At 44.5% G+C, this 22,941-nt stretch overlaps 1 protein-coding gene across 5 annotated transcripts in view; it reads left to right on the top strand.

Moving 5' to 3' along the window:
- bsna (bassoon presynaptic cytomatrix protein a) overlaps positions 1 to 21,614 on the top strand; it is a 93,763-nt gene extending 72,149 nt beyond the window's left edge. For 2 of the 5 annotated variants that reach the window (XM_079557522.1, XM_079557524.1), the window contains exons 4-15: positions 517 to 5,715; positions 6,519 to 6,560; positions 8,186 to 8,347; positions 8,871 to 9,118; positions 9,993 to 10,911; positions 13,449 to 15,903; positions 17,030 to 17,303; positions 17,939 to 18,165; positions 18,934 to 19,274; positions 20,884 to 20,977; positions 21,058 to 21,189; positions 21,558 to 21,614. In XM_079557522.1, coding sequence (XP_079413648.1) covers positions 517 to 5,715; positions 6,519 to 6,560; positions 8,186 to 8,347; positions 8,871 to 9,118; positions 9,993 to 10,911; positions 13,449 to 15,903; positions 17,030 to 17,303; positions 17,939 to 18,165; positions 18,934 to 19,274; positions 20,884 to 20,977; positions 21,058 to 21,189; positions 21,558 to 21,598 — 10,134 coding nt within the window. In that variant the 3' untranslated portion in view covers positions 21,599 to 21,614. The remainder of the gene's footprint in view (positions 1 to 516; positions 5,716 to 6,518; positions 6,561 to 8,185; positions 8,348 to 8,870; positions 9,119 to 9,992; positions 10,912 to 13,448; positions 15,904 to 17,029; positions 17,304 to 17,938; positions 18,166 to 18,933; positions 19,275 to 20,883; positions 20,978 to 21,057; positions 21,190 to 21,557) is intronic. The other 3 variants (XM_079557525.1, XM_079557526.1, XM_079557523.1) reach the window with 3 other exon arrangements.
- Positions 21,615 to 22,941: the final 1,327 nt, after the last annotated feature.

Genomic DNA, 22,941 nt, shown 5'->3' with positions numbered 1-22,941 from the left:
GAACGCACAAACGGCAAGAATATAAACCAGGACTCGATACATAAGAAGTATCTGCCAATTATACGAGGTGGATTCATTATATTTCATTGCAGCTATATGTTGAATTGGACTATGAAAATGTTCTGGTAATGCCTTTTAGTACATGCAATAATGAATAAAATTATAGAGCATTAAGATAGCATTTCAGTACGGTTATACCAGCAAAAAAAGCATTTTCTTTTTGAAAACTGGCAATTGTAACCAGTAGTTAAGAGCTTCTATGTGTATTCAAGTCAAATCTCAATAAATGCATGCTTAGTATTTCACATTTCTATAGGAGGTGTATTTTTTCCTATTAAATGTTAACGTACGATTTGACTCAACGGGAATGCATATTGTATGTCTTTTCACACAAATAAAATCAAAGAAATGTACATCTTGTGATATGTGTAATATTTATGATCAATCATTAAAACCAAACCTACTAAAACTTTCCTCCTTCAACTAATACTGTTTTGTATCTTCTTTTACTTTTAGGACACAAAGAGCAGCAGCACCACGGATTTGTCCCGTAGTCCCCAAAGCCTGAGCGACACCGGCTACTCCTCGGATGGCATTTCCAGCTCACACAGTGAAATCACTGGACTGATCCAGGAAGAGGAGATGAAACTTAACGAAAGGGGGCTGATTACAAGCCGGGGTTCTCCTCCAAGTCCTTCTGAAATCACCAAACTGGAAAGCAGCATGCGACCATTACTGGAAAAGAGTTTGTCGGAGGAAAAGCCAGATCGTAGAGGCCGAAAACATAGAGACAGAGACCAACGTCCGCGCAGTCTTTCAATCCCACCTGACTCCTATGATTCAGATGAGGAACTTGAGGAGATTCTTGAAGAAGAGGAAGATACACCAGAATGGGAGAGTAAACGTAGGGAAGCCAAAGAAGACAAAAAGGACAAAAAGAAAAAAGAAGCAGAACCTACGGAAATGACCGACGAAGAGTTTATGAGGAGGCAAATAATGGAGATGAGCGCAGACGAAGACAATGAAGAAGAGGAATTGGAGGAAGATGATGATGACGATGAAGGGTATGGATACCAGAAACCCAAGAAAAGTCACCATAAGCACATCACTGACTCAGGGAAGGAGAAACGAAGGCTGCAACATCACTCGAGCAGCTTCGAAGAAGAGACAAAATCAAGTGCGGATGTCTACAAAGGGTCATTGGAGGAAGGGGAAGAAGATGTAATGTCTTCTCAAGGCGGGTTACGGCGATTCAAGACTATTGAGCTAAACAATACGAACAGTTACAGAGATAGAGATATGGATCTAAGCAATGAAAATGACTTAAGTCTAGATCGTGAGCCTGAACTTGAAATGGAAAGCTTGACAGGGTCACCAGAAGAGAGGTCAAGAGGCGACTACTCTTCAAGCATCCCGCCAACTTCATCGTCATATGGTTCGGGGCAATCTCCGACATCTATCTCGTCTATGGAGGAGGATAGTGATAGCAGTCCTAGCAGAAGGCAAAGGCTGGAAGAGGCAAAACAGCAAAGAAAGGCTAGGCACAGGTCACATGGTCCACTGCTCCCAACAATTGAAGATTCATCCGAGGAAGATGAACTTAGAGAGGAGGAGGAACTGCTGAGAGAGCAAGAAAAGATGCGGGAAGTTGAGCAGCAAAGAATTAGAAGCACAGCTCGCAAAACCAAAAGAGATAAGGAGGAGCTAAGGGCGCAAAGGCGCAGAGAAAGATCCAAGACGCCTCCAAGTAACTTATCGCCGATTGAAGATGCATCACCGACAGAGGAGCTAAGACAAGCAGCTGAAATGGAAGAGCTACATCGATCTTCAGCATCCGAATACTCACCTCAAAGTTTAGACTCTGAAGCAGAGGGATATGAGTCTAAGTACAAAACTGCTGGTGATTATAACTTACCGACTTTCATGTCGCTATATTCACAGGTAGAAAAATCGTCAAGTACAACCACTACAACAGCGCCATCTTCAACTTCTAAACCGCTAAAAAGTGCTGAAGAGGTTTATGAGGAGATGATGAGAAAAGCTGAGCTGCTACAAAAACAGCAGAAGCAAACGCAGCAACAGCAAGTAAGACATCAATATTATGAGGATGATGTGAATGGACAAGGCTATGAGGATGATTTTGAGTATGACCAAGACCAAAGTGGCTATGACAATGAAGCAGTTGAGACAGAGACAGATATTTACGAGGAAATCCGGCAAACATCTCAGAATATCACCAAGATGCAACAAGCCACAGATGAGCAAGTGGATTTAGAAATTGAAAGTGCGTTCCAAGACAAACAGCTACTAGATACTGGCTCTGCTTTTGCAAAGCTCCTCGAGCAAAGTAATGCTCTTTTAACGCCAGGGACTAGCCCTACCCAAATGTCAGCTCCAGTATCCTTTGCCGAAACTGGTAGTCGTATACCAGATGTGCGAGTAACCCAGCATTTCTCTGCAAAAGATGGACATAAAGACAGAATAAAGGTCCAAGCAGGGAAAAATGGGATAACACCAGCTGTTGCTGCAACTACTATTGCGGCTTATGGCGTCTATGCCCGAGATGCAGTGACAATTTCGCAAACGACCTCAAGCCATACTATGACTACTACACAGTCCAGTATGTACGGAAGGCATACTGGGAGTACTGCAACATCCTCGGCTACAGTTTCAAGTGTCTGCAGTAAAATAGCAGAGATCACTCAAGCCTATAGCCAAAGGGAGGTTATTACAAGACGAGTTGGTGATGCAAGAGGTGTACAGGTACGCGATAGCTCAACATCAGCTGCAGAAAGGATAATTGAGCCACGATCTCCAAAGTATACAACCTATTATCGTAGCACTAGCCCTCCTTTGTCACCATCACCACCACTGCAAAGTCCAACACGATCCCCTAGAAGAGCAACAGCAGAATTCTCAACTCAAACATTTAATTCGGCTTTGCGAAGAGACTCCACTGGATCTGGACCCACATCTCCTGTGATGGCACAAGCTACCCAAACAGCACACCGATCAATATCTCCGAGACTTTACCGTCAGCAGTCTTCTCAAGAGGCGCCGTATTCACCACCAGCCAGCCCAGCAAGGCCCATGACGGTCAATACAGCTACATCCCCACTGTCCTCTCCAACAAGATTCAGCCGTCAATCAACTTTTGAGAACTATTCGCCATGTGGTAGTCCTCCCGACACACCGCCATACCAACACTCACCAACTCGAAGCTTCTACCGTACACAAAGGGTGGAGAAAGTAAATGTAGGAACAAGTATGGTGACCACAGCAAGCGTTTATACAAGGGGATCAATGTCGATGGATAATATTTCTCTATGTCGCATTTCAACAGTGCCAGGAACTTCAAGAGTAGAGCAAGGTCAAATGATACATGGGGGTAGTGTTGTAGATTTGAGAACGCTAAGTAAAACTCCCATAATAATGACAGATCAAGGTATGGATCTGACCTCACTGGCGACAGAAAGCCGAAGATACCACGGTGGACAGGAACTAGGCAGGCATTCAACGATTGTCCAACCACTGATAATGAATTTGAATACCCAAGAAGTCGCTACACCGACAACAGTAAGTGTCACCGTAGCTGCTTCGATGTTTATGAATCAACCCAAGCAGCCTACAGTCTATGGGGACCCACTTCAAAATAGAGTCGATCTCGGACAAGGAATGGGTTCGGCTGTGTGTCTCTCCCAAGGCAAACCAGCTGACCCAACTATACCAAAAATTGATGCTAAACTCGAAGATCTAAGCATACAACAAAGAGAGCTTCAGAAACAACAAGAAAAGTTACAGAAGCAGCAAGAAATACTTGAACAACAGTTGCAGATACATCAACATCAGCAACAAGCATCTGCACTGGCAAGATTCAACTTAACAGGACAAATCACACCAATGATAAAGAAAGATCTGATGGTAAGCCAAACTACCAATGCCCCAGTTGTTGTAAGTGCTGTTTCTCCAATAAATGCGGAATTATATGGACCCGGACCTGTTGAAATAAGAGGGAAGCCTAGTCCTCCTGGTATGGTTGTCCAAATGGACGGACAAGACCAAGCAAGGGCTGTAACTCAATTGGTCAAAGTGGAAGAAGGTCAAGATGCAATGGATCTTAGAGGTGGTCAAATCAAGGCGGACAATCAGCCAGCATGCTGCGATGTAGTTTACCGACTTCCATTCGGCAGTAGCTGTGTTGGAGCCCCAGAAACAGAAGGTGTAAGGCCACCTTCTGCCCCACCTCTATCGTATGAATCTGACTCTGAACGGCACACAATTAGGTATCATGAATATCCTATGGATGGGCGCAAATCCTACACGCTACCATACCCTGGAAGACTTCAACCTTCAATGTCAGATACAAACTTAGCAGAAGCTGGAATGCAATATCATCCTAAAATGGAACCACAATTCCAACCACCCACAGACCTAGGCATGGATGTATCAGGAATTAAACCGGGCTATGGGAGTTATGTAGGAATGCAATACGGTTCCTATAATGATTTGCGCCATGGTGGAGACATTGCAACCCAAACCTTACCTATAAGAAGATACAATTCATTATCCAACATGTCAGACTATGGCTATAGCGCAAGGGATATTGCCGGTTTCCAAGAGGCAAACCTTGCTCAGTATAGTGCTACAACTGCTCGGGAAATTAGCAGGATGTGTGCAGCACTAAACTCAATAGATCGATATGGAAGCAACCCAGATTTGATGCAGTATGGAAGCCTAGGAAGACCGAGTGGTCCCTCCGGTTCTAGATTTGCAGCAGGTCTTGGAATGAGGGCAAATCTGCTTTTCGGACTCGATGGAAAGCCAATGTCACATAATCAAGCACTTACAAATCTTATCAATGCGAGACAGGCTAGTCTAAGAGCAATGTATCCCGCTGCTATCCGCTCTTCCGATGGCATGATTTACTCTACTATCCAAACGCCAATTGCATCAACACTTCCTATAACGACCCAGCCAGCTTCAGTACTGCGACCATTACTAAGGGGAGTATACCGGCCGTTCGCATCTCCAAGTATGACACCTGTACCACTGTCAAGCCTCACTCGACTGCCAATGAGTCCAAGGATGCCACTCTCTGGATCCACTCCTATTCGCTACCCCACACCGGGACTTTTGCAAACAACAACTGCTACCGACACAACACCTGCTATTTCAACTGTAGCAGCTCCAGTTACCGTCCCCATTTCAGTAGCTATTCCTGCAACAACATCAGCTGCACAAGATGAACCAGTATATCTCGGAAAGGGCGCTGTAGTGACGTCCGAAGCGATCCCATTAACAACCACAATTACAACGGACCAACCGATAAATCTATCCCAAGCTCATCTGAACAGCCAGAAACAAGCAGCGACTACTCAACAAGCCCCTCCTCCAGCAGGCCATTCCTACCCGCCAACCCAAGTTCCTACTGCGCCTATTGGTGCCCCTGGTGGCGCGCCCATTGCTGGAGGTCTACCACAATTCCCGCCACCCGGAGCTATGCACAAAGAAGGAGAAACTGAAGCAGAAAGGTTACACAGGCAGCAAGAACAGCTGCTGCAAATGGAAAGAGAACGAGTTGAGCTGGAGAAACTTCGTCAGCTTCGGTTGCAAGAGGAACTGGAGAGAGAAAGAATAGAGCTGAAGATTCACAGAGAAAAGGAGCAGATGTTGGTGCAAAGAGAGCTACAGGAGCTGCAGAGTATCAAGGAGCAGGTAGAAGGACATTTATATGTGCTTTCGATATTGTCTGTGCCTGATCTGTGTCCGCGCATCATTTTGCATTGTAATGTGATTGTGTTGTGTCGTCATTGTGATCTTTATTTTATTTATCTTTATTTTATTTATTGGTTATGTCAGATATGATTTGAGATTATTTGTGTGCCTTGTGTGTGTTGTGCAATCTTGTTTTTTGTGATGTGTGAAACACTCTTCTCTTTGGTGGTGCAACAACATATTAGGGTAGTAGATGTTTTTTTTTTACGTCTCACTTAGACTAGGCAGACTAAAATGAGATTGTTTTATAGTACATTTGACATTGTATTTTATTCTTAAAGAAGTCGTAAAACCCTAATATGTTGTACATTATGTGCATGTATGTGTGTCCAAGCATGCTTCGTATCAGGTCATTTTATGTAATGGTGTGAAATATTTTTGATGGAATATTTTACAATGATTTACTATGTTTAATATGTCTTGTTTGGATTAATTTGTGCATGCATTGTCAATATGTCTTATGTGAATGGCCTTCAGTGTTGTACGACCTAATTTATACGCATGTTTTTGTGTGAATAATGTTTGTATTTAGTTTTAATTTGGGAAACTCGATTGTATTTGCTTCTGCTACATTCTGGCTTGTATTTTATGGAGCTGTGATGAACTATAATGAACAAAATACTGTAGATTTCGCTGAAAGATGTTGCAAACACATTCTTTGGGGAAATACTGAATGTAACGACTTCACTTGATTATTGAAATGAATGAAATATGACATGACTATTTCTCTTGTGTTTCAATAGAACAAGCAGTTGAAAGCCTTTCAAGTAAAAACAGTCAAACAGGTGTGGAAGAATGGTTCACTCAGAGATGACTTATTAACATGCATCTCACGACCTGCCGAACAAGCCAAACCCCTAACTCCTTCTCCCACTAGCTTTGTCAGTAATGCGCTAGAACACCCCTCCGATATCCCCGCACATGAACTGGCGGCTAAATATTTGCACTGCATTTAAGTTGCGCTTTTACACATTTTATTAGCTCACGCTTTAGACTAACTCGGGATCCTATTTTTGAACTAATCCACATGAGCCCAGCAATAACTCCATGCATTCAGTCCAAGAGATGTTTCTTTGTGTCGGCCAATACAGTCTTTGAAACCAGATGCTTCTTTGTGATTTTTCACCAACCTGATTATGCATGGACACATTGGACACTGATGTCTGATGTATCTTCGTATTCTACATCTGTGACTTTTCACTTAAAGCAGAACTAAGTAACCTTTGCCCCTTGAAAACACAAGCGCCACTGCAGCTGTCTTTGCAGTTTTTTTACTCATGAATTGTGAGAGTAAATTCTATGCAGAGAAAAGACAAATGGAGAGAGGGTTATTGTACATTGTGCCACAACCCAATTATACAATGTAGAATATGTACAATGCAGCTCAAACTTGGCTGTAAATACTGCCAAAGTGGCGCTAGCCCACAGTTAGCTTTGCCCATTAGCCTGTTAGCTTCTTCTGATCGTGTTAAACCAAAAACAATGTTTTTGCAAAATCAACAAACCAAAAGCTGTAGACAGAAGACAGTCAACGCTTACATGTACCATGTCATAAACCTCAAAAATGCGAGTCAAAAGTGATTTTGTCGACAACTGAGAGCAGTGAGAGTGATGTTTTCCATTAGTGTGTATTGAGGCTGCCAGGTCAGAGGCAGGGAATGTTGCAAGTGTGGTTTTCTGGCCAGAGACACCAGGGGGAGATTAAAGACCCCCCGATCATCCCACTTGTATTACCCTCAGAGGGACTACGAAAAGGATTTATTATGGTAAAAAAGTTACTTAGTTCTGCTTTAAATGAAACCACATACACTATTCAGCTTTGCTATGACTTTGTAATGACTTTGTAATGTAATGTACTAAAAGATACAAAATGAAAAATCTATAAAGGCTAAAATTGCTGAAAACCCTGAGTACCGACAGAAGAATAACCACACTGATCTATAACAATATCATTTGACACATTCTAGGAACAATAGGATACAGAGCATGATTTATCCAGCTTTTAGCGCCTAACTAGCAGCAAAGTACAATTTGACGCTTACTTTTGAAACAAATTGTGTTTGTGATTTAGTCATACTAATTAAAACCGGCAAATTAAAAGATGACTTTGTTGTGAGTCAATGAGGATGGAATGTCGGTAACTTTAAAATCACAACAACTTAGAAATCATCTGAAAAATGTCCAAAAAAACATCTTTTATCAGAGACTGTGTTGACTAACTGTAAACATTGTGAATTTGACTTTCTGTTTCTTAACTATCTTTATCTTGTGCCATTTTCCAATATTTTGTTCCCCTTTATTCCTTCATTTCTATTATTTTTTGTTGTTGTTGTTGTCATCTTCTCCATCCTCTGTTTGTTTTCGCCCTTTTGTCTTTTGCCGTGTCCTTTTTGCCATTGGCCGTGAGCAGGTGTTCCAGCAGCAGCAGCATGAGCGGGAAAAGCAGTTGGTTCTTCAGAGGGAACAGTTGGCTCAGCAGAAGTCGCAGCTCGACCAGATCCAGTCTCTGCAGCACCAGCTACAACAGCAGCTGGAGGAGCAAAAGAGGCAGAAGACCGCTCTGGCTGCCCAGGTTGGCGATATAATGCTCTATAAAGTCCTTGGACGGCTGCTTTTTGGGTTTAAGCGCTACTGATTATTAGTATTATTTATTAATTTTTCTATGACTGATACTTTCACCATTTCAAAAACAAATTGGACATTAAGACACATACATAAACCCGCATTCATGAGTCACTGCCCCGTTTGTTTGTCTAACAAGCAGCTGCAGCCCATCTTATGCTTTTGTTCTTCTTTTTAATACTGGACGTTGCTTTTATTGCATGCAGCTCAAGTCGGGTGGGGATTGTAGGTTGTGCTTGATTTTCAAAGAGCCTGTCATGTTCGTTCCTATTGTTTGGTTCTAAATCAATGGGTCTCAGTTGGAAGGTTTGGACCCAAAAGTGTGTAGAGGGAACATTTTAGTGAGTCATGGGGCTTGGTTAAAAATAACTGTTGATCCACTGTTTTAGTGTTTTTTGATTGTCAGACAGACTTATGATCAATTCATGAATCCCTCTCGATGACCCTTGTTCTCTGCGCCTGCGTCTCTACAGGTGGATGTGACCGGCCAGCCAGTGCATCCGTACATGGACTCTGCTCAGGCTGGCTCCCGTTCCCTCCCAAACTCCTCGTCTGAGATCTGCCTGCGCAGTCAGGAGGAGCAGTTGGAGGCCCGCGCCATGAGGAAGCACAGCTCCATGACCCGCCTGCCCCGGGACGATGCGGAAGTGCACTTCTATGGCACCCCCAGACGTGCAGTGGACAGCTGCGTGCAGACTGACGATGAGGACACGGAGGAAAGGTATGGGGCGAATGCAACAAGAAAGTGAAGATGGGCTGAAATCAGAATAATGATCTTGATTTGAGTAGTACAAGGTTCTTGAGTCGTCTTCATCACCTACAGAGTACAGAAGATGACTCAAGAACCTTCATTGTAGTCTGCCGCCAAATAATATAGAAATCTATTGTTTTTTTAACTATTACACTGTCATGTATGTTTTATTTTCAACAGTGAGAAACAGAAATTGCATTTGACAAAACAGCAGACAAACACCTACTATACTCAAATGTTGTGAAGGGAAATGTTGTCAGTTTGTTTTTACTTACTTTACTTTGTTAATTTCTTTAATTCTTACAATGTTGGCCTAAAGAAACTGGCCATTCACACTTGGAGTCTGCTCATAATACACTTTGTTTTTGCTTGTTTTTTACATTTTCTTGAACTCATAAGCCCTAGCAACTTAATGATGCCCCAGATTTCCCAATTTTCAAGAAGCTGAGTTCAAAGTCAGAGTTGTGAACTAATGAAAATAGCCCAGGGCAGTTTTATTCAACAGAAAATACTTCAGAGAAGATTTTCCACTCACAAAATCCCAGTGGCTCTACATCTAATAAATTCAGCGTTTAGTACATACATTTGAGCACTTTGAATTGGTCTCTCATGAACCCCCATCTGAAATCTGATCCTTCACACTCTAATGCATGTTCCTTCACAACATGAAACTTTGCTGGGTCAGTAAAAGCTTCAGGCAATTCTCAAGTTAGCGAACGTTTATTGCAACTGTTTCTGCTAATGAACGGTTTACTTGAATGGGGTATTTGCTGATTCCTCAGGCCTACTATGCCCACAACCGCTACATGAATAAAAAGAACTAACGTTTCCTATTTCATGACAGGTACATGATGCGCCCCCGCAGCCGCAGACGTGGGCGCAGCGTGGACTGTTCCGTTCAGACCGACGATGACGAGGAGAAGGCGGAGACAGAGCACCCAGTCCGCAGGCGGCGCTCCCGTTACTCCCGCCATGCCGAATCCACTGGCTCTGCCCCATCAGCCTCCACCGCTACCTCCACTTCAACCGAGCCCAAGGCCGACAAGGCGGTGTCCTCCAGCATCGCCATCCAGACCATCCGCGAAATGTCCTGCCAGACTGAGGTGGAGCATTTAGGAAGAGTGTCTCCCGCGATCCACGTCACCGTCCCCGACCCGAACAAAGTGGAGATCGTCCACTACATCTCTGGGCCTGAGAGAACGCAGAAGGGGCAGTCTTTAGCCTGTCAGACTGACCCCGAGGCGCAATCACAAGGGGTTGTAGCACCACAGCTGAGTGTCCCAACAACAGTCAGTCCTTATTCATCAACCGGCACTGGGACTCAGCAACAAAGTGAAATTCTGAGTCAAAGACAACAGCAGCAGATCGCGGCCAACGCGGCTAAATTCGAAAGACGCAGACCCGATCCTCTGGACATCAACTACCAGCCGCACAACCACATCCACAACGAATCAATCTCCAGTATTATTCGGCAGCAGCAAGGTGCACCGAAATCACCTCAAGTTCTGTACTCACCAGTCTCTCCAGTCTCGCCACATCGACTTCTGGAGACGTCTCTATCGACTGAGCGGTTGAACAAGGCCCATGTGACGCCACAGCAGAAATCCTACACGGCAGAGTCGCCCCAGAGACATCCATCGGTGCCAAGGCCCATGAAGAGCACCCAGAGGTCCATGTCTGATCCAAAATCGCTCAGTCCCACCACAGATGAGCACACCAAGGCCCGGCTGGCGCTGTACCAGCAGCAGGCGCTACAGAGTCAGGTAAACAAGACCCAACCAAAACAATGTAGAGAGAAAAAAGAAGTGATAGGAGATTTAGTAAAAGTGTTAGTGACTAGTTATCAGGAAAGAATAAGAGTTTTTGGCAGGTGAATGAACTTTAAACGACACTTTCATTGAGCAAGAGTAATGTATATGAACAGTGAAAATTGTTATTGATAATACTGTGGATCAGATATCTTATATTCAATCAAATTGTGCAGAAAGCTGTAGTAATGTCTCCCTGTGATTTTGTTACTTCATTACAGTAGACTATAGGTCGGACATGATTTATTTTGCTGCAACGGTAACTTTTTGGATCCAATTGCTTAACTCTACAGTGTATAAGAATGAGAAACCTTTAGTTTGTGAAGTAAAGGTTATGCTCCTTAAATCAAGTATTACTCATCAAAGCTTGGTGTAGATCTATGTTTTCACATACCCACTAGACGCACAATACCTACAAATACCTTCAACCGTAGTAAATGCACCGTGTTAGCTTTTATAGTTAATTATATTCTACACATAGAGATCATTAGCATTTCATTTCATTATAGATGTCTTCAGAGAGATTCTGTCAAGTGGCTCTTACTTCGGCCATTACTCCAGATGAATGGCCACTATAAAGCTGAGTGCTGACAATAAGAGCGGCACTCTAAATGCACGGGATGACCATGTCCTGCTACGTAGCAGAGCACATGTGGCAGGGTCTGAAGCTCCTGTGAATGAACAGCGTTTGCAATGAGACAGACAGCTTATGTTTAATGTTGTGGCTGCAAAAATTGAATATCTACAGTGCTACCTGCTTTAAATGACTAGAGTTTCACATTTTGACCTGGATCGTTTTTAAACTGGTGTGAACTACGAGTCTGAATGTCTCTTTTCGACAGATATGAATAAAATGTTGAGGGATAAAGTGCTGTAAATTAAAAAAAAACATAAATTATTTAAAATTCAGTTTTTCCTAGTCAACGTTTTCTTGTTTTGTTCGCACAATCCCGAACGTTTATAGCCCCAGTATTGACAATTCTTCATACAAATTGGTATAAACTGTAGATATTATTCTGAGCAACAAACTCACGGTTACTGACCAAATCAAATCAAATCAAAGATTAAAAATGTATGTCCTCTTATGTTGTTTTGAGTTGCACACGGCCCTTGACTAATTCCTCTTATGAAGTTTGGATTTTGAATAACGCCGTTTTCAATTATGCATAAGCTCTCCAATCTCTCATAACGGTTTCTGCCTTTCCGCTACTTCAAGTGTTTTCGGGCGGCGGCACTAAGGCAAAACAGCCCAGACTAAATGATTCAAAGCATTTTTAATTTGTTTTCTTTACACGTCAATATTCATTCAGTGGCTATTGTGCAACTTATAATGAGTCACCATTTTGCGGAGATGGCTTATTGAGTAGTTTTGCCATTTGATTTTGAATGTGTTAAAAGTACGATTTGTCCACCTACGTGCTCACCGAGTGGAATTAAAACTAGTCTAAAAATGCAGAGTAGATAACTGGATTGGTTAAAAACATTGTCCACTAATTTTCACCTCAACAAGGATATTGATTTGAAGAATGAGTCATTTGCAAATGGAGTGCACTCATTTTTGCCTATAGAAAGAAATATTCATAATATGAGGTTGGCTGTAAAAGGAATAGTAACAAACAACAAACAAATGACTCAAACCTGAACTCATTTGTAACTGATTATCTAGTTAAGAACGTGCACTACAGTACAGAAAACAAAGTACTTTAACATAACTTAAAATGACCATAAACGTATACACACATACGCAAGAATCCATGAAAAAAATAGGCCAAAACTATTCCAGTTTGAATATGACTTTAATAGGTGTTTTAAGTGTGCTAACACAAACCACTCTTGTTCCCTGTGTCTCGTCTGTGTCTGTGTACGTTGTCTTGTCCTTTCTGTTCTTTGACCTTTTTTTTATCTTTTTGAGTTTCCCTCTCTTCCTCCTGCCCCACACTATTCCTCCAACTGCCCGACTTCTGTCCGCCATTATGCTTTCTTCATCATACAAATTGTATCTTTTGGTGTTGTCCTAATAACGCCACCATCACCCATGTCCTTATCGTATTCTTGGGCAACTCCCTTGGCATGCCCACAAACTTGGTGTCCTCATCGGCATTTTCCATCCACTTTGTGTGTTTGGTTCTCATACTGTTTGCTCGAATGTTTGTGGTTGCCCTATTGCCTATTACATTTGCCACTATTCGTGAATTGCTGCTACTTGTGTTCCATTTGCCAATCCTTTTTCATACTTTTAATTTTACCTGTCTTGTAATGGTGTCTAATTTCTACACCCTCAATATCTTTAATCCATTGTACCGCTTTTACTGCCATTGTCCATGGGTTTTCATTGTTTATATCACTCCATTTTGTCATAAATCAACATCCTCCACTATAAACCATGCTCCACCTATCCTCTTTTGCCCCATTATCTGCCCATTATTGTCCTCCCCACCTTGTTTTCCCCTCCCCTCCCCCATTCCTATATCTCTGTCTGTCTCTCTCTGCAGTTGGCCGCGTTGCAACAGAGCTCCCTGCTCCGTAAGGTGAAGCGGACCCTCCCCAGCCCGCCGCCGGACGAGAACGTTGCCACCTCGCACCACCTGCCCATGATGACCCCTGCGCTACAACAAGTCTACCTGCCCGCCGTGCCCAGCCTCAAGCCCAGCTCCAGAGCATCAGGCCTGGCCGCCAAAGCCAGCCTCCTCAAGGACCTCACCCATGAACTGAAAGCAGTGGAACAAGAGTCCACCAAGCTCCGCAAGCAGCAAGCCGAGCTGGAGGAGGAGGAGAAGGAAATCGACGCCAAGCTGAGATACTTAGAGCTGGGCATTCATCAGAGGAAAGAGACATTGGTCAAAGAAAGGGAGAGGAGGGATATTGCTTACCTCAGGTGTATGGGGAACACTAGGGACTATATGTCGGACAGCGAGTTGAACAATCTCCGGTTAGCAGCTTCGGGGGTGCATGACACCAACGGTCTGCTGACGACGAGGCCGAGTACCGCGCCGTTGAGCCAGTTCAGCGATCTCAGCGATCTCAACACAGCGGCGCAGTACCCACCCACGTCTTCCTACATGTCATGTCAGTATCCGCAAAGCCAACCACAAGCACCCGCCCAACCGCCGAGTGTTCCCTACCAATCCTCGACATACAACCAGCCTCCCTACCCGACTGTTTCCCAATCCCAGGCGCTACCGCAGCCAACGCCTCTCCAAACTCACGGTCCCCCTCCCCCCGGACCTACTTACCAGCCTCCAACCTCATATCCTTCCCACACGTACCCCCAAGCCCAGCCCCCATACCCCCAGACAGAGCTGGGGATCCCGGCCGCGCCACAGCCCCAGCCTGGGCACGCCACCACCGGCTTTGCGCCCGCTCCTCCGGGTCAGCCGCCGTACCCCACCCACAGCTCACCATACCCGAGTGCTGTGTCCTCCTACCCCAGCCAAACCACTGCTCCTTATCCTGGCCAACCCCAAGCTGATATCCTGACGGTGCATCCAGGAAGGCCGAGGCAGACCACACTCGCCGATCTGGAGCACAAGATGCCGACAAATTACGAGACCATCAGCAACCCGACTGTGGTGGTGACGACAACTGCTCAAGATGCTTCATATTCGAGTGCAGCACCTTCGTATGGACCGTATGGTGCTACTACCACTATGGCTAGTTCTTATGGCCCTTACAGTTCTGCTCCAGTGTCCAGCAGCTATGGTGGGTACTCTGTGCCACCTAGTACTTATGGACAGTATACGTCGAGCGCAGCTACTTCCTATGGCCAGTATACCACAACAACTGCTAATGCGTATAGCTACACTGCGACCACAGCCAGTTCTTACGGACAATATACTTCAACCGTTTCCAATGCGTATGGACATCCAGTCGACAGTCCGTCCACATATAGCACTGCAGACGCGATGTATGGGGGTCCTGGCTTAGAGCAAAACATACCAAGAAACTACATGATGTGTGATGATGTTAGTGAGCTGACGGCAAAAGACGGGCTGGGCACGACTACAGGGGACATGATGCATCATGGCAGCACGGGGCGATACCCGGGTGATGTCCACAGCAGCACGACGCGCGGTGGCACAGGCTCCTATGGCAGGGCTCCAGAGGACGAAGCAGCACTGCAGGAAGACATGTACGACCACCACGGCAGGGGTAAGAGCAGCTACAGGCACGGACCACTAGGGGGCATGGGTGGGGGATTCGCCTATTTGTATGACTACGACTTCAAACATGGCAGCATTCGACAAAAGCAGAGAAGCCTCTTGGCGCCTGCCGTCATGTCTACCAAGCGCAGCAAGCACCGTAAACTGGGGAGCATGGAGCAGAAAATCTCCAAGTTCTCCCCTATCGAGGAGGCCCGGGACGTGGAGGCAGACCTGGCAGCATACACCTCAGCAACAGCAGGGGGCGGGGCCTATCCCTCATCACAAATTCGAGGACGTCAGCTGATCGAGGACTACGGCTTCAAGCGGACTACTTTCGACGGCAGTACTGGCTCCGGTCAAATTAGCAGACTCTACGGACCTATGTTCGATGAGGACGACCGGATTTACTACACTTCGACTGGCCGCTCCCGCTCCCATGGTTATGGCATGGACAAAATCTCCTCCCGGGACTATTCAGGGTACCGCAGCCGCTCCTATGAACGGGATGACAAGTCCTACAGCTCTGGCTACAGCCGGGGCCGCCATCCGACCAGGCAGTTGTCAGAAGAAGAGAGCCCTCTCAGTCCCATGGGGAGGTTCATAAGTTCACGGCGGTCTTCGAGTTTAGGTCCAGATCCTTATGAGGGTCGCAGCAGATATCAGTATTATTACGGCCAATATGGGTCCAGTCACTCCCTCCCAGATGTGCAGGACCATATCCGGGACCTCCCAAGGACGCACGTCTACAAATCGGATGATACGTACTTAATAGACGATTATCATTGCGCTGTATCAGACAGTGAAGGTAATTGTGCGAGGACCTCCCGCACAGTGTCTACTACTGCCCCCACTGTTTTATTAAGCGTCCCCCACCCACCCAGAGGCTAGGCCCAGAGAACAGCCTATGGCACAGAGACAGAGCTAGTGGTTGCATGCTGGTGTTTTCCGTCACTTGGAGCTCTTATAAATGGACTGCTGTCTGTCTGTCTGCCTGCCTTGTCCGTCCCTCCGCCTGTCCGTCCACTGTCCGTCCAGTCTGTCCGTCCAGTCTGTCCACTTCTCGCATGGTCGGCGTGGTCGTTTCCTTCGGCATCTAAACTCTGAGTCGCGTCCAAGGTCTTGCACGTTACTGATGCCTTGTGTGTTCTTTCTTACAGGGTTGATCTCTTACTGTGTTTGATATTTGTCTTTTTATGTTACATTGTCCACACTGCAAAGTGGCCCACAACGTCGAACTCAGTTTATTTAGACTCAGTACCAACATGCAGTCACTGTCCTTTTTATACTGTGGTGCAGGATCCAATATATAGCCTCATGTCGCACATGTGTTACTTCATGATTTGGTTTGGAGTTTGCAAAATTACAGTAGATTCATATAATCCCCAAAGACTTTCTCAAAGTCTTGTGGCTCCACTTTTAAAGAAGAAAACAAGATGTTGAACATAGCAAGTTGGAACGATTATATGGTTAAGGTAGCAAAACTCGAAACAAATCGCCGCAATATTGGGGGGATCCCAGCAGAAAACAAACGATGCAGTGATTGTATGTGGTCTGAACGTATTATGGAACGTAATCTGCTTTTATAAAATGTCAATAGACGTTTAAGTTGACCATTAAACAAAGTGATATCCTTTGCCTGATTGAAAGTTTTTGAAAGCTCTTATGTGTTTCCATTATGGCCGCTAGTGTGGACCGCTATGCAGTGTCTGTCCTCTCTAAATGTCTTGTAATGTTCCAAGTTGACATTAGTGTGAAGTGCATGACTGTAAGTGTTTTCTTTTATTTCTGCCTCTCTCTGTGTCTCCTGTTCCTCATCACCGTCTGTTGCATGCCGTCGGTCGTCCTCGTGCCCTCTTCCCGACTCTCAGCCTGCATGCCGCTGTCTCCGAACGACATGGAGATTGACTGTGACTTGCTCTCGGTTTCCAAAGCCTACCATTTGGGGCAGGAGGAGACAGACTGGTTTGAGAAGCCCAGGTCCAGTTCGCGACACTATGGCAGCCATTCGTCGTCGCGGAGCAGGAGCCATGGCGCAGTCAAACATACGTACCACGATTACGATGAGCCGCCGGAAGAGGACCTGTGGCCTCAGGACGAGTATGGCCACAGCGGAAGACACTCCTCGTCATCCCGCGACCACCGGCACCATGGCAGCTCCGGCCGGCACTCCTCCTCCAGGCACTCGGACGAACAAAGGTCTTCTAGGTAGGTCTTTTGGACATATGGAAGGTGAATAAGTGTTTTGTAATTTTATCATTTGCTTAAAGTGACTATAAGGTTAAATGTTTTGCAAATGTAATAGATTAGTATAAAAGTATAAAACCTGCAATTTGACATAGCGTAAATAAAATTAGATAATATTTTTTGTAAAGTCCCTTCCTTTGCTGATCTCAGCAACTAATCAGAATCTCCGGTGCCATAACTTTGACCAATGAGACGAGCTTTCCTGTGAACCGGCCTGTCAGACCCAATCAGGAGGGAGGGGGAGGATGCTTGATCATTTGCTTTTTGAAAATTCTTTCTCGCTCTCCTTCTTTCGCAAACTAAGAGTGGCTTTCAGCTCCAATCAGGAAGGGAGGTCGAGACTTGATTGTTTCTCTCTCTCTCTCTTCATTTTCAATCTTACAGACTATCACTTTAAGAAGTTAAAAAAACGTATCCTGAACAATGGCTAGTCTGTGCCGGATAAGTTGTAGTAATGTCGAAGTAGTACCAGCAGTCGTGGTGTTGTAGTATTCACATTCACACGGTCATTCATACACCAATGTACGCAGACACTGGTAGACAGTGTATAATAGCTATAACTATAACTATGTTTATGCACCCTACTCTACCTCCAGGTCTTCCAAGGGCCACCCAAAAGACCCGTCCATGCGACATGACCCCTCGGTCAGGTCCTCGTCTTCAGGGAGGAGAGGAGAGTCGCGCTCCGGGAGCTACCACGCCTCCGAATATTCCCGGGACCCGTCAGGACATCATCACGGACAGAGGTCCTCAAGACAAGGAGATCCACACCGCTCATCCAGGAGCAAGTCCCAGCCTCCAGGAGACATGCAGGGACAGACAGGTAACACAACCATAGCCCTTACAATATGACAAAATGTTAGAAGGTGAAGATCGCAGTTTAATTAAGCAAAAGAAAATAAATAAAAAGGAAGATTAGAAACTATGCATGGAGTAGCAGCAGTTGCGCAGTAGTAGTTGAGGTCGGAATAATGCATTTTAGCCATAATTGAGTCTACCATTATATCAAATTTGATAAACAAACACTCCCTCTCATATTAGTCCTCGTTTTTAGTCCTTTTATTATTTTGTGAAGTCTGACTCTTACATTCAGCCGTCCCCTCAGGGATCAACACTTTTTAATTAACTTCATCACAGAATTTCCTCCCAGTCAATTCTTCAGCTCGCGGCAGAGGCAGTCATTAAATCTGTCTGATCTCTTCTGCACACTTGTTTTATGTCGACATCCACTTAAGTCTTCCCAAAAATGTATACAATTTGACAATAGGCTGAGATTTGGTTGGCAAATTCTACATGTGGATTGGATTGACTTTGAATAGCCTGATAAAACCAAAAACTGTCACACATGTGCAAAATACACATGGAAGGTGTCTCCTGATCTCCAGTTAGAACTGAAAGGGAGCCCACTCAGACACACAGAACATGCAAACTTCACACAGAAACACAATGTTTTCCATGTTGCTAGCCACTCAGCCACCACGCTGCTACTGCTATACTACATTATATAATCTGCAACGAGCATGCATTGCTAGTGGTAACCAATTTAGCAGGGGGTAATTGGGTTGAGGTGACACCACCATTTTCTGCTCAGGCTCCAGATCGAGCAGTTCAACTCGCGGGCAGGGTCCCGGCGGGCCGCCCGGCTCCAGTCGTGGTCCTGGGCCTCAGGCAGACGGGGCCCAGGGACAGAGGGCCCAGCTGCAGAATCAGGCCCAAACTTCAGCCTCCAGACCTGGGCAGGGTGGAGTCGGCAGCGCCCCCGGAGCACAGCAGCAGCCCTCCGCAGCGGGACAGGGCATGGGGCTCGGGCCAGGACAAACCAAACCAGGACAAATGGGACAAATGGGACAAATGGGACAAATGGGCCCAGCCGGAGGCGCTATGGGACAGACCAGACAGACCGGACCTGCTGGGACCGCACCGTCTCCTATGGTGAGTGACTTTTATTTTTCCTTTTTTTTCTTCATTACATGTAATTCATTTTAATGTTTATTATCATATATTATTATAAGACAAACATTTTTAAAAGCACAAGCTACAGTCCTGCCATACTCATCAAACTTGCATATGCTCCTCTAAGATGGCACAGTGTCCTGAATACAGTCAAAATATCCCAGTGAGAGTATCCTGGTTTCTCATAACCTGGCTTATCCTGGATACAAAAATCAGGATGTTATGTTTACATTGACACAAACGAAACCAAGATTCTTGAAAACCCAGATCATAGTAGAGTGCATGGTGCCTAATATATTATGCACAGTATTGACAAGATAGGAGACATTACGCAATCATTTTCAAATACATTTTCCTTTGGTCATCTATCCGTCTTACTTTAAAGTGTCTGTTTTGCTATATCATCCGTCAATAGCCTAAACCGACCATTTTTAAATTTAAGACTTCACACTTGTACATTGCTCCTGCCACTTTCATTTCTCTTTATCGCTGCCGCATTAGCTGAAAGCCAGAGCTCTGTAATATGTCGTGATGTGGAAAATTATGCAGATTTGCGCAGGAAATCTGGCTGAAAGCTTTGCACTGACAGGAAGCCATAAACAGCCAATAGAAAATCTCACAGCCTTATTATTATTATTATTACTATTGAAAATGCATTTATTTAGGGAACGGTTCTCAGCCCATAGCGAGATTAAACACATTGATCGGGGGGCCGGTATATCACAGTAAATGCGGCTGTGGCTTCTCACTAACAAATGGAAAATTAGACTTGGCTTTAGTTCAATAAACGTCACTTACAAAAAGGAAATAGTGCAAACCCATAAAGAACAGTGACTGGTCGGTGCCTGGTCTTTCTGTTGGTTGCATCAGACTTTGTGCACTCTGCTCTGAAAGGTTCTCTTATAGCCTTCTGTACGATTGGTTTGTTATATTTCATCTGAAGCCAGGGTGAACAATATGCTGCATCTTAAGTACTGCTGCAGTTAATGTCTATTTATTAGAGTACCCCCAAGTCATCCAAGAGACTGTGGTTGCACTGATCTGCTCTCTGGATTCAGTACTCCTCACTGACTTGCTGGGGATTCAGGAGAGTTGAGAGGTTTTGGGCTGGCAGAAAAAAACAAACACACATTAATAACGGCCGATAGGTTTTATCTGAGCTGCAGCAGGAGTCTGTGCTGCTGTTTGAGACGTGAATAAAGTCACGGTTTTGTCACGTAATTATGTCGAATTGTGACGACGTATACATATAAAAAATAACTTTTGCATCACATTTTTTACATTCATGTGAAAAGAGAAAGTGTCATCTACTGGGAGTGATCCTACTACCTCTGACTAAGAAACTTAACGCACCGCTGGGTGAGCTAAAACTCCGAGCACAACCCTGGTACTTCTCATGATGGAGGAGTTACAGTCCATCTGCCAATGTCCTGCTCTGTTGCCTTCCTTTAGCTGGTTTAAACTCACCTAATTAACCTAATCTGTATCAGGCATCTGCTTTGATTTAATCCACAGTGTCCGTAAAGGTACCTTATGATATTTTGATTGACTTGGTAGTCATTCTATTTTGAATGTCTTGCTCTTGCAGGCTAAGATCGACACTCCGCCGATCACAGCCATAGGAGCCAAAGCTGCTCCCATTGCTGCCAACAAGGCCGGACAACCCCCACTCACCGGGATAGGTAACAAGCATATTCATAGCCAGTTTAGTGCCTTGAATTAGTGATGTAGTGGAAGAAACTCAAACTGTTGAATGTTTCAGGCTCCAAAGCGGGGCCTCGTCCCGGAGGCATCGGCAGTGCGGCAGCAGTCCCCCCTGGGATGGAGGGAGATGGTATGTTATCCAAGATCCTCCCAGGAGGAGCCGCCGAGCAGGCCGGAAAACTCGGAGAAGGTTTGTTCATATCAGCATTCAGATCATGTACAATTATAGCCTTGTAATCATCACTCTGCCCCAGGGCAACTGTGGCTCCCGACCATTGAGATAGTGGGAATGATACATAATAGTGTAAAGCACAGCATTTTAAAAAAAAGGATATTTCTTTATATTGTAATACTGTATGATCTTAGCTACTAACTGTTTAACTCTGCCTAAATCTTGAGGTTTCTAAAGTATCCGCCAAATCCTAAGTGGCTCCCTGACATTTGTGTTTCATAAAAGTCATTGAAAAGGCAGGAGACCCCTAGTGCTCAGCGTCTTTACTGCAGCTGTTTAGTCCTTGCATTTGACAAAACGCTGCATGTGTTCTTGTTCTCCTGCAGCAATTTCTGGCTTTGGCAAGAAGTTCACCTCGTTATTCTGAGGTGACAGAAATAAAGGTTAGTCCTTAAATATTAACAATGATTTAATTATGTGTCCCAAATATAGCCACATTATTTGAAAACCAATACCATTTTCTCTCTGTTTTAGAACAACCGACTTAGAGCATTGTACCAGAACAACTTCTGCAGCGTTTGCTTAACTGAAGACTTTAAAAAGAGGAGAGACTGACGCTACAGATGGCAGAGCTGAGCAGACTGGTGAGTTTGTACCGTCTCAAACGCCGTTCGAGAAGCAGCAGAAACAATTCATTTCCCTAATTGAGCGCTTTTTTTTTTTTTTTTTTCGTTTTGTTTTGCCGAAAAGGACTCTGACAGAATGACAGTAAGTTCACTTTTACACTTATTGAATCCTTGAAACAGACTCCATTCGATCAAGAATTGGCTCAGACCCACCACTTATTGTTGTAGATAAAGTTTGTAGCTGCAGGCGGAAGCGTCGCAGATGGCACAGTTTACACAGAGTAAAGAACAGCAGCTGAACGTGGCCTCGGGGTCTGGCAGTGGGAGAGGGGACTGTGTTCTAGAGTGAGATATAGTTTGGTGAGACAGGAGAAATGTGGTATGTTAATGTTGTGTCTCACTAAATCATATGAGCGATCTGGCATTGTGCGTAAAGGCGGGAAAGGCTTCTAAACAAATTCCGCTGAACATTTCCGGATGCAAACAGGCAACGTTTTGTGATGAACCGAATAAAACTTTAAAAAGTTTGTGGAGTGAGAAGAGGAGACGAGTACCACTTTATAGCATCAGCAGATGAAAAAGGAGTCACTCTGAATATCTTCACTCCGCTCCCTTTTGAGCTTGCGGCAAATTCTATTTAGGATTCAGACTTTGGGTTGATAAGTCGCTCGCTGCACATGATTCAGAATAAATGAATGTAATATGCGGGGTTTCTCAAAGATACATGAAGGAAACTTGTTTATGATCAGAATAGCATTACAACAAAAAAGACAGTTCAGCAAAATCTGGACACTTGAGATTGGATGTCTGTATATCTAATCAATTAATCAATAAATGACATAATAATTTAGAAATGAGAAACTCTAACATTAACAGTTTGTTTTAATAACAGTGGAGCAGAGGTGGGTGGAGAATAGGCAAGGCAAGTTTATTTGTAGAGCACAATTCATACACAAGGCAATTCAAAGTGCTTCACAGTTCACACAAGAAAACCGATCAAATCAATAATCGACATAAAAATGAATCAATTACAGCAAAAGGCAAGAGTGCAGATAAAATACTTTCAGTGTCATTTGCATGAGTAAAAATGGCGGTTTTCAGCCTGGATTTGAACATTGTCAGAGTTGAGGCCTGTCTCTCACAT

This window comes from Gobius niger, assembly GCF_951799975.1.
Source record: "Gobius niger genome assembly, chromosome: 6".
Taxonomy (NCBI): Eukaryota; Metazoa; Chordata; class Actinopteri; order Gobiiformes; family Gobiidae; genus Gobius; species Gobius niger.
This window is presented reverse-complemented; position numbering and strand designations above follow the sequence as displayed.